General features: G+C 46.4%; 1 protein-coding gene across 1 annotated transcript; it reads right to left on the reverse strand.

The window, feature by feature from the left end:
• Positions 1-890: 890 nt before the first annotated feature.
• RNF169 (ring finger protein 169) lies at positions 891-27787 on the reverse strand. Its single transcript, XM_075050298.1, has 6 exons — positions 27445-27787; positions 15142-15218; positions 9211-9357; positions 8179-8291; positions 7486-7585; positions 891-5363 (listed from the first exon to the last, which is right to left on the reverse strand). The coding sequence occupies exons 1-6, from the start codon at positions 27785-27787 to the stop codon at positions 4152-4154; spliced, it is 1992 nt and encodes a 663-aa protein (XP_074906399.1). The 3' UTR covers positions 891-4151.

Raw genomic sequence — 27787 nt, forward strand, 5'->3', positions numbered from 1 at the left:
GTCCAACAGTTGTTAGTTTTCATCTTTGGTGCCCCAAGGGGCGAGAGGGGATGGGTTTTCATGAAACGCTTCCCCCACGCATGGGACAAGCTCCTTATCAGCCTTTCGCTGGACACCTGGGAGATGGCACAGGGCTGTTGGAGGGTCCAGGTGGAGCCCTGGAGTCTGTCCTCGGAACATTGGTAAAGGCTTGTTTTTAAAATCAGTGATAGTCTTTAAGGCTTCAACCTCCCCCTTTGCTTTCACTGAGAAAATACAAAGAAGCGCTTGTTCAAGCTACACTTCATCACTACTGTGCACTGCATGTACAATAGCATTTGAAGAAAAATACTGACAATATAGAACAACATTATACAATCATCTGGCACGATCCCTTCTTTTGGCACTTTTCCTTCATTTATCTCATCTCACTGACTCCAAACTCGGACCTTTCCATACGGCTTTTCCCAGGCACACAGCTCCAGAGGGTCAGAAAGCAACTTTCTGGAGTCGGTGGCATCTTTGGCAGACACGGTCCTTCTGTCGTCAAACCAACCCCAGCCCCTCCAGCGCTACCGGCAGTGCAATCTCTTGACCTGTTTTTTTCTCGCAAGAGAAGACAGCTTCACATTTTGGGAGGATACTCGCACGCCCATGCTGTACCACAGCCGGCAAGGACTGCCTTCATCCCAGAGAGAAGGTGGCTGCAGAAAGGAGGAGGATTAGAAATGACTTTCATGTAAGCATAAATAAATACTTGGTTTCATTTTAGGGCCTCTGCAGATCTTGTGCTGCATCCACCGTTCAGCAAGAGGTATTTTACTTCTCAGCTGGCATTACTTGTGGCAAAGGTAGCGTCACACCTGACCTTTAAAGGGTAGAGGCTGGGAATTCCTGCTCTTTTAAGTGTAATTATATACAATTATTTTTTTTGTGCAAGCTTACACAAACTTACAGAGTGTTAAATTAATAAAACATTCATCCTAGCTTCACATCGCCTCAAGTCTTGAACCCGACACCGCCTTGGGTAGATTTCAGCCAAGGGCAGTCGTGTTCTCGCTAGCTCAGGAAGAAGGCGAGAGGATCTAGGCGAGCCGGCTGAAAAACAGCCCATGTTTTCCCCAGTCCTTAAGCAACTAGATGGAGAAGCGAATGTAGAAATGCAGCCAGCAGCTACATCGGACTAAAAACCTGTGGGCGCACAACCTTATGAGAAAAGATCGATCCCCACCCTGATGCTTTACCAAAAGCTGCTGCGACCGCAACCCTTCTACGACGTGATTGCAACACCACGTCCAAAGGTCTCCTTCAATGTGGATGCCAACGGACTGTGCGTGATGCTTAGGGAGCTGAGCAGCGCTCTGTTTTGGGGGTAGCCGGCTGCCCAGTGAAGGCGAGGTTTGGGAAGCTGGGGGTGTGAGGGGTCCCATTAAGCTTTTTTGGCTGGGGACAGCTCCAGCTCAGGCATTGCCTCCCGCGCTTCCACCCAGCTCAGATTTAGAAAGAGGAAATTAACACACAAAAAACTAAATATTTATGTAATCTTTTAAAAAGAAGATATTTAAGACACTGGCCTGGTGCATTGGACTGCGAAATCTATTTTAAGAGGGGAAAGACAGTATACATTCAGCGTGTAAATCTAGTTTTTTGTGGTGTAGGCTTGCTCAGAGAGCGCCCAGCAGCCCAAGCCTGGATGAAACCCGCACAAGCGCCGCAAGAAAAAAGGAAACTGTTTAGGGAAGTCTGATTTGGGCTCAAGGGATTAACCGCAGGGAAGGGGCAGGGAGAAGGAGGCCTGTAAAAATAATTATACATCTAGATGCACTTGAGAAGTGCATGCTTTAGCTCAAAATGTTGGGAAAAAATGGCATGAATTCTGAGTAAAAGCTGTGAGTTTCCCTCCTGAGCTTATTTCACCACAAAGGGCAGATCCAGGCCACCACTACTTCGCTCTGCACTGCTCTTCTAGGTCTGTCAAGGCTCTAATTACTTAATTTCCTTCCAATTCACAGCCGGATACAGGAGCAGGATTCGGTTTGGGTCAAAAGCGCCTGCTTCAATCAGCACCTAACGAGGCTGCAGCGTGTGAGAGGGCACAGAAAGCCATCACCCACGAGCCACAGTGGGTAGGCAGAGCAGGCCAGGTCTAGCCAGCCCTAGGTATGACTTTAAACATCCAGTAGTTTGTGTGTTAAGGAGATACAGAGATAGATATATATATTACGGAATCATTGCTATAAGATTTCTCAAAACGAAAGTGTCAATCTGTTGAAATATAGTATTTAAAATATATAAATTTTATCCATTAAAATATAAGATTTCTTTTTTTTAAAAAAAATCCAGTTCAATTGGGAAAAAAGTGCCAGGGTCCTTGCAGCTATGCAAGTATGCCAGGAGAGAAAAAGAAAATCAGTTTCCATTATTTTTTTTTTAACCATTTAAGATGGAGGGAGAAATTAAACCATTTTTTAGATAGAGGAAATTGGGCAATGACCGTTCTCTTAGATCAGATTAATCTGTTTAAATGCATTAGTTGTCTTCCCTTCACACCATGGGTCACGGCAAGTTTGCCCCAGCACTGTGCTTCAGTTACGTCCTGAAAATACCGCTCGTCAACTGGCACACAGGTCAGCAAGATCGTTAACGCAGCAGCCTCCGCCCTGGACGAAGGTCCCTGCAGGCACCGAGGGTCCCCAGTGAATACACTGCAAGGCAGCTTTCAAGTATCAAGCTGAGCTGATGTTTTTTGATCCCGGTTACTGGAAATAATCAACAAAATTGTTGTGCTGATAATGGATGATGGGGAAGAGCGTTAGAAACACAAAGAGTCCAGAGGGTGGGCTGCCACTGAAGGCCACATCTGGGCAGACAACACATGCTCTGCCAAGCCCAGGCTCTGAGCTAGCTCTGGTCCAGGTTGCCGTGCCCTGCTTAATGCCTTTAAGTGGAAATTTTTAGTGCATTGCTCACCTGAGCTTTCTTAGTGGTTTGAACCTGAAGATGGCTAGCTCGGAGCAGGGGCAGGGCAGGCGTGCATCGCCCTGAGCACCCACCTCCGTGTGCCCACAGGCCGGGAGGGCTGGGCTCCTGTCCCAGTTCTACTGCCAACCCATCAGGTGCCTGGGAGAGGATGGTGATGCGTCAGATACCTTGGGATGCCTCCTCGGGCTGCTCTTGGACATGTAAGGACAGGTCTTAGGTGTGCTGAGAGATCTCTTAACCGAGCAAGAACCTGCAGGGTACGTGTCAGCAGGGAGAATGTCCTTCCCGAAATCACCCGGCCAGGGTTTCCCTTTCTGGATTTCAATGTTAGTGGGAAGAACATGAAACCCTCTTGCCTCCAAAGAGGCAGGGACCAGGAGAAAAGCTGCATTTGCTCCCTGGGTCACAGCCCCCAGCGCATGGCTCCCAGCTGCTCTACCTGAGCTCTCTGCTGTGTCGTTAACATGAATGTGCAAATTCCTATAAGGCTTTTTAGTAAAATCCTTACTTTATGTCTTTCTTCACTGCATTTGGCCTTCTACTTAAAGAAAGTAACCTATGATCTGTACTGCCGATGCAGACAGTGAGATACATTCATTTATAAGTACTATGGGTGGATCTATTTGGTACTTCCTAGCAGAAATAAGGATCAGCCTCCCTCCCCAACAGCGCTCAAGTCAGGTCATTCGAACACGCTGACGTCGGTAACGGTCTGACCACCACAGCCAACTGCAGCGTAAGGAAGAAAACAGGGCAGGCAGAGATGACAGAAAAAGCCTACTTTCCTCTCCACGAGCAGAGCTCTGATTTCTCTTGGCTTACTGAAGCAGCAAGGCAAGGAACAGCCAAGGTCCTTACCCCATGCCCCATGTGCTGCTCACACAACCCTCCTAGCTGGGGAACCCAAATGTCACCGACTGCACGTAGAGGCATTGCAGTGTATTCACAAGGACGACGGACACTTCTTTCAGACCAATGGACCAGAAAGCTGGAGGATTTTTTTCTCTCTCTCTTTTTTTTTTTTTAATCTGAAAGGACTCTGGCTTCTCTCTGAACTGGACCTACATATGTCTTACCACCAAAACCAAAAAACAATTGTTGTGGGTGGAAGTATGACAAAAAATAGTTTTCCTATAAGATAATCTGATAAACCTCATCGTCCTCTAGAAAGGCAACATTGTCCAACAGTGCTACTTAGCACCCAGAGTGCTCTTTGACCGCAGCAGATACCGATCAACTCTGACTTTCCGCCTATCCACTGTCCTGTTTTCGCTGTCGAAAATCCGCTGCAGATGCAGGGCCAACCTCCTGTCCTCCTCCTCTTGCTGGAGCTTCTGCTCCATCTCCCGTACCAAGCGATCCTCCGGAGGCAAGCCCACCTCCCCTGCCATGTGCCTCAGTCTTTTGACGGAGCCATTGTGCTCCAAGTGCTTTGTTTTGCAGCGTCTCTTTCGGCCCCGTCTCAGCGACGGGGGCTGTTCCCCAATGATGTTCTCAACAGAATTGCAGGTGCTGTTCTGCACGCTGATCAATTCGCTTTTGTTCAGGTATTTCAGCTGCTTTTTTCCTGATGGCTTGATGGGGACTCCTAGTGCGCTGTTGTCAGGCAGTGATGCACTGACACCCATGAGTCTTCTGCTCAGCATTTTTGGGCCAAGACTAAGACAGGATTTGTCCATGAACGTGTTCACCTTTAGGTCAGGGACTTCGGACACTCGTGTGTTTACGGAGGTGACGTTTGATCTCGCATCTGGTTCGGCAGCACTGTCATCTGTTGTTAAGGCCTGTGAATCTCTGTTCTTCTCAATCCCTCTTCCCAGCTTCGTTTCACTGATGGAAGGAAAGAAATCCAGCTCAGGGCGAGGGTCTCCTGTTGTGTCAGGTGGAAGGTGATCATCCTGTATTTGTGGCTGCTCTTTAGTGCAAGTGCTGGAGTTGGTGATGTCAGGAACTATAACGTCTTCTCCGGGCTCCGAAGCCAAGGATGTAAGGGTTGCTTTAGACAGAGTCTTTTTGATCTGGCGCTCCTGAAATATCTGCTCCCATTTTTTCAGTATTCTAGGACTGGCCTCATAGGTGGTCGGCTTCTGCAAGCTCCGGTTCAGGTTTCTCGGGGTAGACTTGATAATGAGAGGGCTCAGGACTCTGCCGTCAGGAAGCCTCTTTGGAGGAGTGCATGGGGAGCAGACGATAGGCTTGAAGTGGTTGAGCTCTTCCGAGATGCTGTCATTGCTCTCGGGGCTGATGGATCGCTCTGGCTTGTGCAGGGCTGAGAGGGACGAAACGGGGTTGAGAACCAGGCGCTTCTCTGCCGTCAGGTCTGGGGCGGAGAGGCAGCGGTTGTTTTGGGTGGACGACAAAACTCCAACCAGCGGCGTCGACGTGCTGGTGACGGGTGGCACCTGCAAGGCAAGGCACCACAGCTCAAAAAGATTGTCATTGAGAAGAATACGGACAGGAGGAGAACAGGAGAAGATGTGGCTACCACACTCAGCTCCTGCAGCAGACCAGCTGGAGAGCTCTCTGGAACAGCCTCTGCTGGTCATGGCACCTTTCATGGCCAATATATAACATAAGCAGAGGACACCAGAGTCCAGCACAGTCTCGGTCTCAAATTTATTTCAGTGTAAGAGCTGTTCTTGCCATAAATGGCAACCACTCGGATGGCAAAATGCTTGAAGCAAGGTAAGACAAGGAGAAGCCAAGAAGCACTGCACCACCATGGCTGAAGGAAGCCACGCTTTTCAAGGGAAAGGCTCTCCAAAGGATTTTTTGCTCCCTACCAAGCTGTAGGAGAGAAAGAATAAATACTTGGCCCAGGTTTAACACACTGCGCTGCAAAACTCATGACAAAAGGTGTGTATGTGCCTGAGGCAGATTGGTGGAGCAACTTTGACAAGTGGTCCCAGACCACACCACAGCCACCGCACTGGACACTGCCTGAGACAGCCTCTAGCAGAGCTTAAGAGCAACATTTCTTGTCGTCTCCAAGACCATTCCCTAATGCTGTTACATTTGGAATGCAACAGAATCCAGCCACAAAAAAATCAGAAATAAAAGCTGCACATACACCACTGCAAATGGTATTTTTCTTCTCCAAGATGAAATGATTTTATCCAGCAGCTACTTTGAGACAGTGATAACCTTTCCCTGCTTAGCCTGATAGACAGTTGGTTCTACTAGCTTATTCTGGGGCCAAAACAAATTTGTGGAACACCCTGGTAGTGCAAGTCTTAACTGGCCAGGTCCATAAAGCATCTCCTTAAAAAAAAATGTCCTGAGGAGGCAGGACAGTTATACACCCTTGCTTTGAGCTCTGTCCAGCTCCTGTCAGCTTAGATGGGAACTGGACCAGGTTTTTAAATACAGACTCTCTGACCATGGTCCATGCCCATAACCTCAGAGATGTGTAGCTAGGTGATCGCTAGGGTCAACTTAGTGTGCCCAGTGGGGATTTTACCATTTCTCCAACCAAACTGACCTTCCAAAGGATTGCAGAGGCTTTTGTTCCTTATGGGATCTCTGGAAGTGAACCCTCCCCTTCTCCATTTGGGATGAAACTGAGCCCAAGAAGCAGGGGTGTCAGCATGAGGAGGTGGAACACCCTAGCTAGCGGCCCTGGCAGAGCAGCGTTGGAGCTGTTCCAGGCTGAGAACTCAGAGCTTTCATAACTTAAGCTGCTGTCGCCAGCCACCAGGACCCCACGGGCCAGAGAGGCACATCGGAAAGGAGGCAGAGGACCTCCATACTACAGAGATTAGAACAAGAGCAAGCGTGCAAAATTTGCTTCTGCTGTCAGGGCCAAACAGAGGGGTCAGTGGTGCTGCCAGGTACAGCGCAAGGAAAGATGTTTGCAAAGGTCGTCTCCAATGAGTGGAAGGTACCCAGCGATTACTGCTGGAAGAGCCTGAAAAACCTCCGGCTCAAATTTTCAGCTGTGCTTCATGATCACCACTCATTTTGAAGCTGGCAGTGCATTAAAAGTCAGGCCTGTTGCACAGGGTAACAGGTACGGTTAATTCATATGGGCTGCTGGATGCGACAGGAAGCAAGAGCAGGTCAGCTCTTCCCATAGCCTTAAAGTGCAAAAGAAAGTATCCTAACATCAGGAGAGCAACAAGTTTTGCTCTGTTTAAACAGCTTTGGAAAGAACAGGAGAGAAAGAGGGAGGAAGAGAGGATTTTTTTCTAAACTTCTAAAAGATCTTTCTTTAATCGGCTGAGGATTCAGCCTTGAAAAGAAAATTAATTAGCAAACAAAAGCATGATGAGTACCCTTCCAACTTCCAATTATCCTCCAATGCTAACAAACAGCTCTGTAAGCTGTCTACTTTTCTGCTTAGTAATTTCTAACCTAGCAGGTTTTTATTGTGAGCTGCAAGGAAATGATTGGCCCCATGGCGATAACGCAGCACCAGCAGCACCACAAAACCAGTATTTTTTATCTCCAGATTACCAGTGCTGTGTAACCACAGATAAGAACATTTACACACAGAAATCCTATGCTTCCAGATGCAGCCGGTACCTTTGTTTTGTTGGCTGGGACTGATCTCTGCCTGCTCTTTGATCTCTCCTGAATGGTGTCATTGCAGCTCCGACTCCTTTCCACCTTGGCGGTTAGGTTCCTGAAAAGCAGACGGGTGAAAACAGGAGATTGTTCATGACCTTAGGAACAACCAGTCCAACAGCCCTGGCAGCAGCTACCCGTGGGGGAGGCATCAGCCTTGGCAGCGCCCGGCTGTAAGAGATGCCTCCTATGCCCTTGGGGTAAAGGGATCCAGGAATCTTGGATCTGCCACAGAGTCCTGGTCTGCATTCAAGGGCTCTGCGCTAAACACACTGACACCTCCACCTACGGCTTATAACTAATTGAGGTCAGAGCTAATGACAACGCTGTGGAAACCCCTGTGCTTCTCATGTGAAAACACACTTAGTTACTCCGCTGCTTCCACTGCATCATGCAACAGCTTTCACTGTTAAGCTTTCACTGTCTACACTAACTTAACTCCTAGGATTTTATAACAGGTAGGAGGTAATCAGACAGATGCTATATTCTACCAATTAGTCTGTTCTAAAATTCCAGAAAAAATACTACTTATTTTAGATTGGAACAACCATTTTAATTAAATTTAAAGCATCTCAGGTATGTTTAGAACAACAGTCAAAAGAACATCTGTAACAGACATTAATCGGTTTGAATCAAGTCTCAGCATCTTACCCTGAAAGGAAAGCAAAGGAGTAGGCACTGGTCTTGGAAACAAAAGCTGACCGATGTGTTTGCTTGCCCTGGAATGGTTCTTCATTCTCTGAATCCGAGAGACGCTCAGGAAACTGAAGTCAATCAAGGAAGAGTTAGCTGATACGTATGACAAAAAGAATCACTTGGAAAATAAAGCTCTTTCTTGCAAAGATATTAAAGATTCCAAAAGCCCCCGCCCTGATTTCACCTAGAGGACACAAACCGAGAATGCAAACTGCCAGCAGATACGCATGCTCGTTCAGCTCTCTTCACTGGAGCTGTAACAGCTCAGAGGCTGGCCCCAAAAGCATAAATAATGCAAAAATAAACACATAGTGCCTATGTATAGCTGTCTGTCATCGAACAAAGTTAATTTATTGATCAAGGAAACGTTGAGAAAATCCTACAAGAAAGGTACAATGAGACGTTATTCAGTACCCACATATGAGCCTATCAGCCTTTAAATCTTAAAAACATTTCCTGCGGAGTCTCACAACTGAAATGAGAAATAGGTAAAACTCAGCATGAAGAATCTGTTGGACTACAGTATCATATGCCTACACTGTAGAAGATTCATGGAGAAATGTTCATGGAAATGCATATATGCCTGAAGACCAAGGATATACAAAGCAGAGCAGTTACCTCTACAGATGTATCTGCTATGTTTGGAAGAGCTGCACCTTCAGTCACAAGTGCAGTGGGTAAAAGGGGGTACAGAAACCTCCAGAAGAACAACTGTAGTCATAACAAACCTTAAAAGACAGTTCTCACCAACATGGATCTTTAGCTCATAGCCTTCAAGGTCTATAAAGAAGTCAATCAAATAACCCTGGAAAGCTCCCTATGTCAAAGGATGAGAGGTCCCAGTTTCAATGGGCAGGAACAGGAGATACTTAGCTAATCAGGGGCTTTAAAAAACCTAGTTCTTGTTCCAGGACTGTCTTAGCAGCATTTCACCTACCAGTCAGTGTCTATGATGAGGATAGGAAAGAGAAGCTCAAGCTTACTTACACACTCTTGGTTCACTTTAAGCACTAAAGGTTCATCTTTTTTCTGCTGTTCTTCCATTTTTCTTTTTCCTACTTCCATGTCATCTAGAATGAACTTGTGAATCAGATCCTCGGAAGCTTTTTCTTCTTGTAGTTTTTCTTCTCTCAGCTGGAAATAATGACAAAAGAGACAGCGTATTTAAAAATATTTTAAGTCTTACACCTGGTTGCCAACAAGTGATTTTCCAAGAGTCTGGCCACATAATTTAATTCTGTGTCTTCAGTTCTCTAGAGTAGAGCCACTGCCTCCCTCTCGCAATAATGTGAAGATTGGTTTGTTCCTACAATGCTTTCAAGTTTGTGCACTCTACACAAATATTGTTGATATTATCTTCTTTGCAAAACAGCAAAGGCACTGTTAGGTCCAGGGTTTGTCAAAGACTTCTCTGCCACACTACTTTCTAAAATAGAGAGACAAAAGCTTTTGTCTACTTGTAGATAACCATACTACAAATAAAAATGTGCAAACAGTAGTTTCATGCAAGCGAAGACATTTCAATTTTAGTCTTCAAATGGCCTGTGACACAGCACACACACTCTCGCAGACATATAGACAGCATCACCTAAATTAAAATTGGTTAGATACAGCAATTCCCACGTTGAAACCTACACGCTATATGAAATCCTATTGTTTCATTGATGCATTGGGATGGAGAAGATCCAGAGAGATTACCTAACCCTCCGATGGCCAACTGGAGGCCCAAAGGTTGAATTCAGTTTACCAGCTGAAGTGCAAATGCAGATGAGAAGTGCAGGTGAATGCCAGATCTAGGACACTAGGACACAGAGAAGTGCAAACACTTTCCTTCCCTCCGAAAAGCACAATCCACCAGTTAGTGATCCCTTTTAACCAACCAAGGTCAACTTTAGTGTGACAAGCTTCTCCTGGCCAGGCTCTCCCTGCAGAGATTTCTTTCTTCCTGAACCAAAGGACCATCCCCAGCACGATCCATGACTCTGATGGGCTGCCTGTCCTGCTGCGTTATTTTGCTCCCCCTTACCTTAGGAAGCAAACTCCCCATTTCTGCCAGGACCTCTTTTTTGCAGACTTGCTACTCAAAACTAACAAACCCCCTTTTTTCCTCCTTTCCACCACCTTTTCCTGATGAACAGGCTCTGCGGTACATACTTCAGATAACACCAGCTGATTGTCCCTGCCCAGGCTAATGTCACCCAGCTCCCTTCTCACTCATTACCCAGCCATTCACCCAGCTTGTCTCTCACCTCTTCCTCAACTTCAGGCTTACACATAGGCCATGAATAGTCTACATATATATGTATATATACCAGGTCCTCCCTCCTTCTTCCACCCAACCTCTGTGCATAAGCTATCCTCGTCTGGGACAACAAGCCTGACCTTTGACTGACAGATCTCCATCATGGTGATGAATCACAGCTATGGCTAAGCACTAGAAATTCAAATACCTCTGTTTATTCCTCCTATTTAGTGTAGGCATCTCAGATGCTTAAGAAGCTGCCCTGTTACGTTCCCTCCTATCTTCTCACACTGCCGCAATTTCCCCCTCGCCTCCCAGGAGGGCAGCGCTGTGGGACCTGGTGCCCTCCAGTAAAGCTCAAGGCATCCACAGGCAGCTCAAGCACTGATCCTACAGCACTGCACATAAAGGCAGTGAAAGGCACTTCACATAAAGGGTGAAGTTGCAACAACTCCTCATTCTTCCCAAAATATTTAGTATTTTTCTTCCCTGCCAAAGGACAGGAAAAAAAAGCACGGACATGTGTATGACAAAGAAAACAGTGTTCATGATGCATTACATGAAAAACACGTCATGATCTTCAGATTGGGAAGGACCCGAATCCTACTGAATCCGAACACCCAGAGATGAGGAAGAGAGAGGTAGAAGGAGAGAAGGTAGAAACCAGGAAAACCCCCCACTGTTTGGCTGATTGTGAGTGTTTAGCAAATGTTTTCAAAGACTGGTTTGACTTCTTGTTTAGAGTTGTTTTAAGATGTATCTTTAAATTCCTGATCTATTAATAATCTCAAGCAATAACTACAACACAGTGTCTGACTAATATAGATTATGGCCACATGATGCAGACATGATGAATAGTCTGCTGTACATTTCACAAACAGTATTTCTGCACTTTAAGGAGCCTCTTTTAAGTATCTGAAAAACAAGTTCACATCAAGATTTATCATAAAGATTACTTTTTTTGGCCAGCTGAAATACTACCCAACACTTGTGTCCCTTCCTTATTTTTCACATGGAAGAAAGCTATATGGAAATCTTCACTTTTTTGTCTAACTTATACAATTATACTCAATTCCCAAATCTAAAGCCACACACATATGTAACAACATACAGGAATATTTAAAGATTTTGGGCAAACCTGCGGCACAGTTAATGGGAGGTGCAAGCACAAGCTCTGCTGACAGTGAAAAAAGCAACAACAGGATCCTAATCCTAATTAACGGGATACAAAAAGGAATTTACATCCTGAATTCAGGTTGCAAATAAAAGCAAACTGTAATGATAAAATTTGTACTGGTTAAAAAAAAAATCATTTTAAGTAGCTTAATGTAAATTATCTCCCAGAGAATTTACTTACAAACATGGCAACACTGTGCCGGGACATGAAGACTAGAAACTGAAACAAGCTGGTGTGAAACATCTACCCTGGGAAAAGTACCTTAGGTTATCCGAGTAGCAGCTTTGAAATACTGGATGCAGGACCATCAGTTGCTATTAGCAGTACGGTTATCAGAAAACGCATTTTAACCTGTCTGTAGCCCTTTCAGGTACTGGAACTGCAGGAAAAAATGCTGTACAAGCAATCGCTAGTTTTTTTCTCAAGAATTAGTCAAGAAATGAGCATTTCAGGAACATCATTCTTGATACTAACATTCATTTCCAAAAGTTTGGTAAACTCACGTTTGACATCTTCTCTTCACTCTATAAACTGTCCAGGTTTGCTTGCTCACTCCCTGAGCCTGCTCCGTCTACCCATGCTGCTGGAAAGCTGCATGTCAGCACATGCCTCAGGTAGGAGTTTCCCTCCTGATTGCATGTGATTACAAGCAATAGACTGCTTGTGATAGAAAGAGTTTAACAGGATTTTTTAGTACACAGAAACAACATCCTCCTTTGGAGAAATATAAAATACAAGAGCACCAAGTGTGCTGCCTAAAAGAGGAAAAAAAATCTCGCCATCCTGCACAGAGAGCAAACATTTCATCTCATTCTGAAAGCCAGTTGAGAAAATTACACTACAAGATTATCCACTTCAAATAAAAATTCTTCAGTATATAATTATGGTAACTACTTTTGTTTTCAACTGCAAAAGGCTGGGAAGCAGGTCAAGAGCTAAGATTTATAAAACAACTCACATCTGGGAGATGTAAAAGCTTTTGAACACTCCCCTCCCTTCCTCAGGAGCAAAGCCAGCACCGGTTATCCTCGTTTCATGGGCAGGGAAGCTTACATGAAACCTCTTGCCTCAAGACACAGAGGGAAGCCCAGTTATACACAAGCTTCGATTCCCAAAACTGAGTTCTCATCTCCTCCTGCCTAATTCGGAAGTTCAGAGACACCAAGTAACTCTCACTAAGTGGCAACAGTCACAATTTTGCCTGGAATAAGGAAAAAGCGCAAGTGCATCATCAGTTGCCTTTTTTGTCAGCAAAATTACATCGCCCTTTCCTCTTAGATGATGATTCAGAGAACTCCCCACCCCCAAAGCTCTTTCAGACAAGGTTCATAAAAAGTCAGTTTAAGTCAGCAGGGGAAGAAACCTATCTTCCATCTGCCAGTGAGCAAAAAGGGGAAGGCAGCAGGCTGAACAGGAACAAGACAAAAACATGCCCAAAATGCCAGAAACTTGTTAAAGTATTTCCTTTTGACTGGTGGGGAAGTGAGAAGTGTTGGCACTGGACTGCATGTGGTATCTTTTTGCTGAAGTCAAGCAGTAGATGCAAAAACCTCTTCAGCTGCAGTCTGACTATGCTTTAAATGTGCTTACTTGAACTTTATAAATAATATTTAAAGTTGGTAATGGAATGATCAGGATTAACAAGAGGTGACAAAGTACCCATTTTGTCCTGCACAGATGCAATGCTCCTATAAACGTTTTATGGACCATGGGAGAGAAGATGGTTTAAACCTTCCAGAAGATCCAGATATGCATCAGTCTGGAGGCACCTGGAAGAACTGCAGAGCTAAGATCCTGCCTCAGTGAACTCAGGCAGTTCCTGCTCCTCTGGACACCCGGGAAATTCTGGCCTTGTAGATGGATTGAAGACATCAAGCAACAAGTCTGGCAGGATCAATGATAAGTGAGCTCCAATATCATCATGACATTCACTATTATGGAGAGATTTATAAAACCCTAGCAAGGTTTACAGTTAATACCTACATAAAAAGTTTTATTTCTTCTTTAAGCCAAAGATACCCTGAGTATACTCATCCTGCAGGTTACAGTGAAAAAAAATTAAATTGCCAGATACAGTGATGCATGTTTAAGTTAATTAATAAACTATATTTTTATATGAATAAGATTTCTGTGCATTTAAGTCTTACGCTGCTGCCTAAACAACTGTTTCTCAACAAAGTGTCTCATTGTCGCTCAAATTGCCGCAAGTCACAACACTTTACGCACAAAGCCTGCTTGCCTACTTAGCAAGTGTCACCTGGACCAGAGAAGAGTTTGCATTCCTTAAGATCACTTAATGAAAGGTCATAGTCAGCCAAAGTTATCCTAATAACCTGTAGCAACACTGCCCATCAGTGTCACTGCTAACTCCATGCATAGAGAAGCAGGAAAGAAGACTGTTCCACATTTTTCATTGTCTCCTCACACATATCCTTTTCCCAGACAAGTTATTTACTTTAAATATCATCTAAGCAGTGTTTCCCTACTTAGCATCACTGAGTGGACAAGGTTATTCTAACTAAACATCAGCTTCCCAGCCCTTTCTACAGTTGTTGAGATCTTCAAGTGAAAAACGCAAAGAAAATTCTTCAATGATAAAAAAACCCCTGTTCCTTTTCCCCAGCAGGTAAACTAATCAGCAAGAGGTTGGACCCATCTCAAGGCAAAACACCATCACAGAGATCAAGGCCCCGGGACAGTGATTAAATCTATTGACAGAGACACCAGCAGCAGGGCAGAGTCCATGTTTCAACAGGACGGTGCGCGGGTCCAGGCAGAGCAAGGGACGACAGACGCAGGAGCTATGAGTGGCAGTGCGAATGTTTTAGCAAGTTATGGGCAACTCTCATGAGAGGGGTTGCAATGGAAATCATTATCCGCTCGGCTGCAGCAGTCATTGCTTTCACAGCAATTTTTCTCACTTAAAAAGCAGCCAATTTCCATAAATGACTAGCCACTGGAGACATTTCAATGATTTAGATTTAAGAAAAAATCCCTTTTTAAATGTAAAAAATATTTTCCCAAACTTTAACTCCAAAACAGCTGAAAAGCTTTTCTTCCCTTCTCAGTTTTTTGTCTTTAAATTACATTCTTTTTCTTGCCTAAAAATAGACAGAAAGCTCTAGTTTGGAATAGATTGTTTCTGAGAACGACGTTACTGCAGGAGATGCCTTATGCTGCAAAAGCCTTTATGGAATTACATCCACAAATACTGATGCTCTAATAAACCCTGTACAACTGAACAGTTGCTCAAGGTCCACCAAGGAAGGTACATTTCCATGTTCTGGAAGGCAGCCTAAGACAGCAAAATCTGGCTTCTACTTGCTCGATTACTGCCAACACTTTCCTGAACTGGCTGAACAGCATAAAGGGAATAAATGACCTTTGTTACAGAGCAGGAATAAAGAGCTCTTCAAGTTTCCTTATAGGTAGAATGGCATTCCTACAGGAAATCCAAGTTATTCTCGAAGAAAAACCGCAATTACACAGAATACCGTACCTTCCTTAGCTGGCTTTCATATTCTTCTCGGAGTTCCCCTGGTTTGCTTAATTTAATGGGTGCTCTGAATATGAAGTCTGGAAAGAGAAGGGAAAAAAAGGAAACACTTTTTAGTGTATGATGACTAGGGTTGTCCATTATTTCCCAAAAAGGGTAAGCTCTCCATGGACTGCACAAGAGGTTCTGCAGCATTTTTTCAAGCACGTATGTTTATATTATGACACTGCTATCAAAGCTCTGTTTAACATACAGAAACATTGGGAGGAGGATGGCCAAGTAATACCATTTTGCACTTCTATAGTTTATTTTGAGATTCTCAAGAGTTCTTGACAAGCAGTTAAGCAATCAGGGGAGTATCAGGAGGATGTAAACACAGAGGTTAAGTAAGAGCCCTGAGATGTCATAGGGAACCTGAGTCCTAGAAATAAAACCAGGCTTTAAGAGTCTGCTCCAGCCAGACACCCAAGAAACACAGGCTGACAGCAGCAACACAACACCCTGAATTCACACCTGTGCCCTTCTGCCATTTAAACGAACACATCGAGAATGCTCTCTATTTTGTATATAAACAGTGTTTTTACTCCTCCACATCCCTTTCCCCTTTGCAGCTGTTTGCAGTGCTGTCCCACCAGTCCAGAGCAAGCACAGCTTTTGTTCTGCTTGCAATACACTCCCTGAGGTCAGTATTTCGAAGCTGGGCAGGCGGGCTGCTCCGTCCGGCAGGAATTCCCCATCCTGCTCCCGCTTCCTCCCTTCCCCCTCGCGAATTCAGGAACCAAAAGCGTATTGGCAGGGGGTTATAGTTTAACCTCCATCCCTAGAGTTTGTTACTCCCCAAATGACTCTCCTCTTTATGTTGGCCTCAAAGCTCCCTCCCGCTTCTGTGCAGCACAAGTCTGGGCAAGTTTCACTACAGTCAGAGGAGCCTGGATGGAAAAGGGAACAACCAGAATAAAACAACCACCCCTGAACAACCGTCCTGGCTCAGCCCGTATCAGTAGTCCAGGCAGGGTGCAGCACAGCTCATCATCCCAATATGCTACGCTCAGGATGAAATGGGTACGAGCAAGGAGGAAAATTCAGTGGTATTTCCTTTTCCCAGCTTGCTAAAATTAAGGGATATAAACCAGCAGCTTCACCGCATGTTTTATTTAGAAAGCAGTTTTATTCCTCAAACACATTGGCCTGAAATAAAAAGTTCATGGTGGGGTATGTAAATCAAACACTCAGCAATCCTCCGGTTCACGGCCACGTGTGCCTCCTCCTCCCTGGGGACAGGTCACAGTCCTGGTGCTGAAACATGCCATTTAAAGACTGACTAAATCCTGTTTTCACCTGTCCTGCCTTCTACCGGTTAACTTTTAAAGTTCTTAGAGGACAGCTCCATAACTTCACTCCCACCTCACTGGTTGAGTGTGAGTGCAAACTCCGGAGCTTCCTGCTCAAGTAGCTCCGGAGACGGAATGCTGCCAATGCCAGAGCTGAACAAATCACCGAGTATTTCTTTAATACTTGCTTTAAAAGGGGGGGGAAAAAATCTCTGGTAATCAAACATCAAGCATAAAGATTATAAGGCTTTTTTTTTTTAAAGAAAGAGCTGCTATTCCCTCTTACTCGCACGCCTGTGCGAGCTAGGCTTGTTTTTAAAGGAAAACATCCAAAATGTCCCAACATGTGTGATAAAAATCCCAAGTGGTGGCAATGCTGGGGAGGCCAGGCTGCATTCCTTGCTCCTGCTTCTGCGCCTGCAACCGGCTGCGCTGGAAACTGGCTTCTCAAAATGTTTTTTCAATTGTGTCCTTGAGCAGTTCCAGTTCTTTGTGAATTTTATCAAGCTGAACTTCCACACAGACAGTCCCAAGAGCAGCAGCAATCTGTAACGCCCCTATAGCAAACTTCAATTACTTCTGAATGTTTAAGGCTTGTCTCAGACCTTACCTTCATACCTTAAAAAATGTATTTTTTTCCTCCAGGGTAATAAAAGCATATGAGCTAACCTGAGGGAAACATGCAGCAGTAAAGACAAGCCACATCAACGGTTTCATTGCTTACATGGGTTCAGCAAGCCAGAGATTTTGAATAATGGAACAACATTTATCTATAAAGTTGTGCTGGTTTAGCTGAAGTGGACCAACGCTAGGTGGAAGCAATTTTATCTATAGTGTCTTTATGCACCACTTGTATATTTTACAGATGGGTCAAAAGAGACGAGACCCCAAATTTCTAACTCTGTGTAGAAGAGATGAAACCAAAAACGTATGCATAACTGTATATCTACGTTTAAAACACCCCCATGTAGTTTCTGGGGTAAAGCAATGCTGCGCGGTGGCTGCCCCCAGCCAAGGATGCTTCTATCAGCACAGAACCGCTGCAAATCGAACCAGACTGGTCCTCGCACCAGGATGCAGGTGGGGAGGAAGGCAAAATGATCACACGTGTTCCTCCAGCACACCTCCCTGTGCTAATTCTGGATGTCCAGGTCAGGACAAGGCTGCTCAGCTGTTTCGATGTGTGCTACAACCTAGAAGAACAACAGAAATGGCTAAGATGATGGAAGATATGGCCTTTTACTTGATTTTGCAGCAAAGCTCCTGCTTGCTTTTCCTCTCAAGTGAGCTGTGGGTCAACAGAAATGGTTTCTAAATGAAGCTGACTTGGAACGGCTGTTGGGAAGGTCGGCACTGGGATGCTCCTTCCAAGCAGGGTGATAGCACTGAAACAGTCACAGCAGCAGGATCTAACCTGGCATCCTGCTCCTTTATGCTGGCAGACAAGTGTTTCATCGTGTTGTGCTCAATCTTGGAAAAAACAATTGATTTCTGCACTATTTGAGAAGACAAAAGATTTTTCTAATTATTTAATGCTGGTTCTCTTTATGAGAGGCATTTGACTTGTAGCCTCAATCCCCTTGAATGACTCCATCCTTACAATGTTAGCACAGAAGTGTGCATTACACACCATCACTATTAATCTGCACTCCTGACCAGCAGATTTTATATTTACTGGCAAAAGATTTAGAAACATCCATCTGGTGAATTCAGCAACAGGGGTTGAAGAAAAATAAGTTGAACTTGATTCAGAAACCCTTCAGTTCCCTGTCTGTTGTTCAGAGGCTCCTGGGTTTTGTCAAACCGATGCCATCCGGCAAGTCAAAGCTCTGCCACCCGTGGCTGTGAATCCCCCTCAACTGCAGCTTCTACAGAAACTTTTAGCAGACTTTGTAGCTTCCTTCTCCCCTTCATCCCTGGCAGGTATAATCAAAACCTTGAGGTTTTCACTGGTTTTCCTTTTAACTTCCAGCAGTTAGTGTTTATACTTGGAGAGGAAGATGAGATCTTAATGTTTTCAAAACATAAACCAAGAAGTTAGAAGTTTTCTGACTACAGAGAGGTTTGGAAACAGTTTTCCAACAAGAGTAGTTACTCTAGTTCTTTTAAAAGGATGTTAACTAAATTACATGAAGATATGCCAATACCATACTGCATATATATATATTTCAGCATTGGTGGATCGGGGCATATTTGGAAACAACAAATTAAAACTCAGACCATTTTGGCCACAAATATGCAACTTTTTTGTAAGTGTAAGAATCAGTAAGGTTGGAGCTGTAGGAAGACTTTGGGCTGTCACATACCAGTAGGACAACATGTGGCATCGCCAGCCCCCTTCTCCTGCCCTGCCATGGGCATCTGTGGTCACAGCAAACCAGAGACAGAAACTCAATCAAGCTAAAACCAAACTACTGAAAAAAAATGCAACCCTCCAAAGAAGTGTTTTCACCCCAAAGCAGCTCCTGTACCACAACAGGCTCCAGACCAGTTCTCACGCACAGCCAAATGGGACAAAAATAGATTTAATCTAGTTCTGAGCCTGGAGTTCCAGCTGAAGCAGGAGATGACACTAGAAAAATGTTAATGTGGTTGATAGCTATTAATATACTGTCATTTCTGCCTCACTTGCTACATCCTAAATAGGCTAGTACCAATAATTTCAATAATCTCCTTGAGACAAGTCTTCCCAACAGATTTTCATAGAATCACAGAATGGTTTGGGTTTAGAAGGGACCTTTGAAGATCATCTAGTCCAACCCCCCTGCCATGGGCAAGGACATGTAGTGGTGGACATGGCATTGTTAAGTTTATGGTTGGACTTGATGATCTTAAAGGTCTTTTCTAACCTAAATGATTCCATGATTCTATGATCTTCCACTAGATCAGGTTGCTCAAAGCCCCGTCCAACCTGACCTTGAACACTCCAATGATGGGGCACCCCCAACTTCTCTTGGCAACCTGCGCCAGTGTCTCACCACCCTCAACGTAAAGAATTTCCTCCTTATGTCTAATCTAAACTTACCCTCTTTAAACTGAAAGCCGTTGCTCCTTGTCCTGTCACTACAGGCCTTGGTAAAAAGGCTGCAATAAGGTCTCCCTGGAGCCCTCTCTTCTCCAGGCTGAACAACCCCAACTCTCTCAGCCTTTCCCCACAGGAGACGTTCTCCATCCCTCTGTTCATTCTTGTGTCCCTCCTCTGGACCTGCTCCAACAGGTCCATGTCTCTCCTGTGCTGAGGACCCCAGAGCTGGACGCAGAACTGCAGGTGGGGTCTCACCAGAGCGGAGTACAAAAGGAGAATTACCTAATTTTCCTTGATTTATGTTCCAAACAGAGCAACCTGGCTCCCCTAGCACTGATGCTGGGCACAGAAAGCATTGCTTTCCCCTACACCTCTTGTTCTGTTTCTTCATTTTCAAAAGCTTGGCTTAGAGACCTGGGAAAAGGCACACAAAGCCACCAAAAAGTGGATCTAGACATGCATTAAAAGCAAGACAGAAAACAATAAAGTCCATCAGTTAAAGGAAAGAGGGCAGAGAAATAACTGACACAGTGAAAGCTTAAGTATTCAGAAGAGCGATACTTTGGTGTTTACCAAAAATTAACTGTGATCAGGTACTTTAAGAAACAGAAGCGCAGAAACAAGAAGTAAATAAAGATGGCACAAAAAGTGCAAAGGAAAGGTATTTTGGAAGAACTCTCTTGAATACTGTTTCTCATCTGTATGAATGGTGTGACTTGCCTTGTTTCTATGGTCAGCTAACAGTGAATGCAAGGCTGAGGGATTCACAAGATGCATGTACCATAAATAGGTCTTAGGATAGAATTTATAAAATTTGTGAGTTGTACAGTGGTATAAATAGATGAAAGGCCATTTAAGCTAAAAGGAATGTACCAAGTTCGAGAATACAATAGAGTGTAAATGGATAGACCCCTCCAGGGACGCAGCCGAGAACCGGTCGATGCCTCTGCATGATGTGCTGAGAGCCAGTCTCGGCGAAGATGGGAGTTGTTCGAGCCATATTGGGTATAAATCCAAAAGATGTGTTCCTGCTGGTAGCAACCCCTGGGAAGAGGCTTTGAATAAAGGAAGATGGAAGATGGAGAGGCTGTCTGGGGATGCAAGAGGGAGAAGAGGTGGCTTTAGAAAGCTGGTGAAATCCCCCTTGGTAAGTTCTGAACTGTTTGTGGTTGTCTTCGAGGCTTCCTGGAGCAAAGGGGTTTTCTTTAAGGTCATGGAGAAGTAGGGGAACGAGAGGGGAAGCAGCTACTTGAAAACTGTAAATCAGCAGGCTTAGTTTCAATACGCGAACGGGTAATACAACCAATTGTTAGTTCATTAGCAAGTATCTGGGAAGTAACAGGCAGACAACAAACTAACACCAACTCTGTAAGAAGAACTTGCATTAATTCAATCCAATCTCCTTCTTTGATGGGATAATTAGGGGATGAGAGGGAAACAAGTAACAATATGAGTTCATCTCTTGGGCATGAGAGGGTATTTTACCTGCTGTAGAGACCAAGATGTCCACAATTTTTCTTTACAGAGTGAGTTAAGGACTAGCAGGATGCGCTGTGTTAGGGGTCACCCACGCACTTTTGAGCAGCCCATGCAGTTACTGCCTCCTGCACTATCCAAAACTTGCTCTGGACAGAAATGCATAAAGAAATAAAGCAAGAAAATACAAGAGTAGGAGCTACTGCAAAGGAACTCAAAATCCTGCCCTTATGCCTCTGTGGAGAAAGGAGGAGAAGAGCTGGCTGGGGAGGTAGGAGAGTGGTGTGAAGGCATCGAAGGGAAGAAGCTCAAGAGTCCTAGATGGGGAAGCTGTCAGGAGTGGGAGCGGGGCAAGGAGCGACAGCTCTTAACCTCATGAAGATGGGTTAAGAAATTTTGCTAGACACGGTTTAGTGCCAACACCCTTGGGGCTCCATGGAGACCACTTCAGCTCAGGCACAGCATTGCACAAACACTAAAGCTCGCGTGCTCTCCTGGAGCTGCCAGACACACATGCAACCCTGCAGAGCTGCCAGGTTGGGTACAGCAGGGCTGGTGCCGAGACGGAACTGAAATTTCAGCAGACGCAGGCTCATTCCATGAGGTTTCCTTGCATGCCGATTCCCAGCTCACCCTCTAGTTCCCGTATTATCTGGATATATCCCTGTTTTGCAGGATAACCCCGTCCTCAGCACCCTGAGTAACAGTACGCCAAACATGTTTTGTCTTTTTCATTCAGAAGCACATAAAAAATAACATTCTTAGATGCACAGTGAGAAAAAAAAGCTAGTCTAGGTATAACCACTATTCAGATGGATGCACATCTAGCTGAAAAATTATTTTCTAAGAGTTAATGATCCAGTGCCATGCCAGGACAGCCTCTCACATTGGCCGCTGGGGCTAGTGCTGGGTCTGGTCCTAATCACTCTCTTCATTAACGGCTTGAATGATAGATTAAAAATAATTTAAGTATTGTGGATGACTGGAGAGAGGACAGTGAGGGAGGAGATGGAGGTGCAAGCACTCTGAGAGTCTCATGGCACAGTTGTTACTGTCCCTGCAGAGGCACCCCTACCTTATTTCTTTTCCTGGGCAATCTTAAATTTAACCCATCCCCTTCAAACAGCCACACAACACCAATGCTGTGACAAGGAGGAAAAAAGAGGTGGTGCCAACTTTAATCAGCTTGACATGGGGAGTAAATCACTGCTTTTCATGTAGCAGGGAAAGGCTTCATCGGGATTGCTGTTTCTAAACTCTTAGCACTGTGGTCTTGAGACAAAAAACTGCTGACAGACTACAGAACAGAAATGACAGGAAATTAAGGAATCACCAGGAAATGCTCAAGAACTAGACTGGTCTGGTCCAGTGGGGAAAGAGGGAAACCACAGCCAAAAAAAGACTTGGAGGAAGGAGGGGGAAGTCATGTTAGAAGTCTGGCAAAAACACCCTACCCCTCGTACAAAAGCATCAGTTATTAATTGTTCTGCATAGCTACCGGGCAGAAGAGAAACAAAAGAAATCAGCTGCGTTTATAACAAAGGAGATTTTGATTAGATATTAGGCAAAATTTTTCAAGTGTTCAGAGGCTGAAACAAAGGTGGCCATGGGATTCCCTTCTGCCACCTCTGTATGAACGGATGACTCGGATGTCTACGAGGAATGGTTTAGGTACGCTCGATCCTGCCTTGGTGTACAGGAGCAGACTTCCCCTGTCCCTTCCAAAAGCAGTCATTTTATTCTCTCCCTCCCAGACCACTTTCATGTTAGGAGTTCAAAGCTCTTGACCAGCTTAACAAGCCCTCTCCTTGCAAAATTGAATTTCTGTTTCCGAGTTCATGGGGGAATACTTGTCCTTCAGCAATTTTCCAAGCTCCCTGAAGTCATCTATAATCTGGCACAGTAATGTCAGGATTGATGGGCAAAAATCTATCAATGCGGGTATCTGATACTAAAGTTAGGCCTTGTGCCTGCTGCCTGAGAAGATACAGCCACAATCTCATCTGCTTTTTCTTTTTCACAAGACCCTTTTCTTTTGTCTTGATTCATAGGGCATTCCATCTTCCTTGGGAGAAATATGAAGGTACTTATTTTCTTGCAAAGCAGGCTGAGCACCTCGCCGTGAACATGCTATGTTCTTTCTTCTTCTTGGCTAGCTGAATCCTCAAACACATACCCACAGTCTCCAAGCCTCCCATCTGCTGCACCTCTCTGCCTTCCAAGTCTTTCACCAGGCAACAGTTTTAATATAAGAAACCTTACTTAGCAAAGTATTACAGCCACTACTGCATCTTTAGCTCAAAATTTGGTTTTATACCAGCATCTAGGGTGCCTTTCCAGGTGCTATATGGTGCTTCGAGATGCCCACCTGGGACCTACGGGCCACCCAGACCCTTCTGGAGCAGCAGCTGGAGGGCCAGGCTGAAGGCAGCAGGGCAGCTCGAAGGGCATCTGGTGCCCAGGAGCAGGCAAGCAAACGCAGCCCACGCTAAGACACAACACAGGCAGCAAGTACACGTTGTCTCTGCTTACTTCTACCTGGTTTTGTTTGACAAGTGTCATGACAAGGACTTTGTCTTCATAAGTATTTGTATAGCACCTAATGCAGAATCCCCAATCTCAGCCAAGGTCTGAGAGCTCCTTAAGTCCACTATTATGTATGAATACCAAAGTGAATGACAAAAATTGAGACTTGAAACTGTGATTAATTAGCCAATTTAAGCTGGAATAATCAAGGTATGTCAAGAGGTCATACCAAGCAGTTTTTAAGAATTTGCAGATTTTAAGTTATTTAACTGACTACATCAGCTTATTCAGTGTTTGATAACAGAATCACAGAATAGCTGAGGTTTGCAAAGACCTCTGGGGACCAAACCCCTCTGCTCAAGCAGGGTCACCAGGAGTAGGCTGGCCAGGTCCATGTCCATCTCCGAGGATGGAGACTCCACAACCTCCCTGGGCAACCTGTGCCAGTGCTTGGTCACCTGCACAGTGAAAGGTGTTTTTCTTAGGGCAAGTGAAACTTCTTGTGTCTCAGTTTGTGCCCATTGCCTCCTTTTGGTATATACAGGGGGGTTATAAAACAGATGGAGAGAGACTTTTTACCAGGGCCTGTAGTGACAGGACAAGGGGCAACGGTTTAAACTGAAAGACGGCAGGTTTAGACTGGACATAAGGAAGAAATGTTTTACAATGAGGGAGGTGAGACTGGCACAGGTTGCCCAGAGAGGTGGTTGATGCCCCGTCCCTGGAAGTGTTCAAGGCCAGGCTGGATGGGGCTTTGAGCAACCTGGTCTAGTGGGTTGGCCCATGGCAGGGGGATTGGAACTAGATGATCTTTAAGGTCCCATCCAACTCAAACCATTCTGTGATTCTAAGACCAGCTTCAGGAATCCCAGGCCCCTGAGACATGGGGGAAAGGCTGGAACAAGGAAGACCCACCCTTGCTGGAGGGAGGATCAGGTTAGGGAACATTTAAACAAACTAGACATACACAAGTCCGTGGGACCTAATGGGTTGCACCCAGGAGTGCTGAGGGAGCTGGCCAACGTCATTGTGAGGCCACTCTTGATTATCTTTGAAAGGTCATGGTGATCAGGAGAGGTTCTTCAGGCCTGGAAGAAAGCAAATGTCACTCCTCCCTTCAAAAAAGGCAAGGAGGAGGAATGACAGGGCCAGCTCTACCTTGATCCCTGGGAAGGTGATGAAGCAACTATTCCTGGAAACCACTTCTAGACAAGGACAAGGAGGTGTTTGGGAAGTAGTAAGCTTGGAATTATGAAAAAGAAAGCATGCTTAACCAACACAGTAGTCTTCCGTGATAAGATGACTGGCCCGGTGGATGAGTGGAGAACAGTGGATGTTGTTTATCTTGACCAGTGAAGGGCCATGAAGACCATTAAGGGACTAGAGTATCTGACATACAAGAGGAGGCTGAGAGAGCTGGGACTGTTCAGCCTGGAGAAGAGAAGGCTTGGGGGGATCTTACCCATGTGTTTAAGTACCTGCTGGAAGACAGTAGAGAAGAGAGAGCCAGGCTCTTCTCAGCGGTGCCCAGTGACAGAATGAGAGGAAATGGGCACAAATTGAAATACAAGAAATTCCATTTAACATAGGAAATCACCTTTTTACTGTCAGGGTGGTCAAGCACCAGTACAGGTTGCCCAGGGAGGCTACAGAGTCTCCAACCTTGGAGACAGTCAAAACCCAACTGGACACGGTCCTGGGCAACCTGCTCCTGCTGACCCTGCTTTGAGCAGGGGTTGGACTAGGCAGTCTGCAGAGGTCCCTGCCAACCTCAGCCGTTCTGTGGTTCTCCAATAAGCCTCACTAATGTTGAGATAAACGACATCCACTGCTCTCTCTCTGCACATAGTAGGTTACCACTCTTAATGGATAAACTACCTTTGATTTCCATGGCATTAGCCCAACTTACAACCTAAGTGGCCGATTACCCTCACAGCTTTCAGTGCGACACAGCCGTCTGGTGCTGCTTAAGGACAAGCTTGAGCCTAGGCTAGAAATGCAGCAGGAATGCCATTCAAGATTACAGCTCATTTTAGCTGATCTCATCGGCTGTTAACTCAACCGCTCTACAGCAGCGAGGTCTGCGGTATGAAACGCGACCAGAGTATGGCGCAAGTAGGGGTTAGTCTAGCCCAATTTAGAGTGCCCATGACAAAGCCATACGAGGTGACACTCAGGTGCAAGTGTCTGTCTGCGTTTGGGGGTCACATCCCACATTTCTCAGTGCTAAGACATTCCAGGATTCTCTCCAAGACACTTCCAGAACTTTAGGAAGTTCAGGCAGGCAGGAAATGACAACCAACAAGATGACCGCATGCCTTGCTGCAAAATATACATATCTCAGACAATTCAAGACAAGCAGAGAATTGAAACTACTTTTCCTTAAAAAAATACAGCCAATACTGCATAAGCATTCCTGCAGCATGGCTGGATATTCTAATTCAAGCTAGGTTGGACGAAGCCGAGTATATTTAAGCATGACTGACACAACTACCTTGGAGCAGAGATCGACTCGGGGAGTTTCAGTTGTCCCTCCTCCGGCTGGGCCAGGGAGGAGGAACTGCTCCCAGCCGTTTGGCTCGGCTCCCTCCGGACAGCCCGTCTGTTCATTGATTCAGCAAATCCTTCTGCACGAAGGCTTCCCAATTCGCTTCCAGCAAAGGTTAGTGGGGTTAGTTCAAACCACCAATTTAAGCTGTTTAAGCTCATCCTGCCAATTTTTCCCGCAGCAAATTAGAGGGTGCTGACACAAGCATGAACCGGGAGACCAGTAACGTGCTCAAAAAGGAATGGTTAGGGCACGGCTGGATGGCTAAAAGGACGTTTATCCGTAGCTTAAAGCCTCGTCTGCTCTACAGGGCTCCCACCAGCATCGCTGCGTCGGTGAAGCACTGGTGTAGGTGCAGCGGAGGCGGCCGATCTCTGCCAGCGCTGCCGCATCACCTCTCCGACCAACAGGCACCGCGGTGCTGGCAGAAGATCCCGGCGCACCGGGAGTTTTGACAGCAGCAAGGTGGGCATCTTCCGCAGCACCTCGGCTCTCACCGGCGAAGAGCCACGCCGCCGGCTCAAACGAGGATTTATTTTAAACAAAACACAGGGAGTGGTTTTCTAGAAGTTGAGGAAGGCCAGCGGCTTGAGAGATGGGGAGGAAACGCGTGACACAAAGCCATGAACTCAGAAACGATGGACTTTTTTTGATGTCAACAAGGGACCGGCACTTCCCACGGCGCAAAAGCTTTCCTCACTCGACGCAGCAGAAACCCGCCCGACTTTTACCAGCCCTTCCGAGGGGTGGCACCATCGTAACCATTCACTTTTTGGGCAACGTTATTATAAAAATAACTGGCCATTCGCCATTTCAGGGTTCAAGCAGACGCGGGGCTGAGAACGGGGCGAGACGCTGCCGGCAGCCCGCTCCCACCCGGCCTTCGCGCCTCCCATCTCACTGATGTTCTATGGAGGGGGGGCACCGTCCTGCTGCCCCCCCCCCCACACCCCATACCTCTTCCCATCGCTGATGCTGTTGGCAAGGGGAGCCTGATGTTGATCCAGGCATGGCGTGGGGGGGGAAACATGTGTGTGTGCGTGTGTCCGTCCAGGCTACCCCTCCTGCCACTGCAAAGGAAGGTGGGCTTAGCCCCGCAGGGACGGGCTGAGCCCCCACAAACTCATCGCACCCACCCCCCCCCGCCTTGGCAGGCCGAGCCGGCCCCGCCCCCTCGGGGCTGAGCCCCCGCCGGCTCATCGCACCCTCCCGCGCGCCGGCTCCGCCCCCCTCGGCGCCGAGACCACCCCCCCCCACACACTCCCGCGCGCGCCCCGCGCCCCCCCTCCCTCCTCCTCCTCCCCCCCCCCCCCGCCTCCCCTCGCGCCGCCGGCGGCGGTTGGAACCGGAGGGGAGGGGGAGGGGCAGGCCCGCCGCCGCCGCCGCCGCCGCCGCCGCACCTTGGTCCGGCGGCCGCTGCTCCCCGCCTCCTCCGGCGGCCGTCGTCGCGGCGGGCTCGGGTCGGGCCTGCTGGCGGCGGGCCCAGGTGGAGAGGCGGCTGCGGCAGAGCGGGCAGCAGAGGCCCGGGCCCTGCAGGCAGCGTTGGAAGCAGGCGAGGCAAAGCGAGTGGCGGCAGGGCGGCGTCACCGCCTCTACCAGAGCCTGGCGGCATACCGGGCAATCCGCCACCGCTAACACCACCTCGTCCTCCTCGGCCGCCGCCGCCGCCCCGGTCCGCCCGCGCCGCCGCCGCCCCCGCCGCGCCGGCACCGCGGCCCGGCCGCCGGGGCCCGCCGCCGCCAT

The sequence above is a fragment of the Buteo buteo genome, chromosome 18 (assembly GCF_964188355.1).
Source record: "Buteo buteo chromosome 18, bButBut1.hap1.1, whole genome shotgun sequence".
Taxonomy (NCBI): Eukaryota; Metazoa; Chordata; class Aves; order Accipitriformes; family Accipitridae; genus Buteo; species Buteo buteo.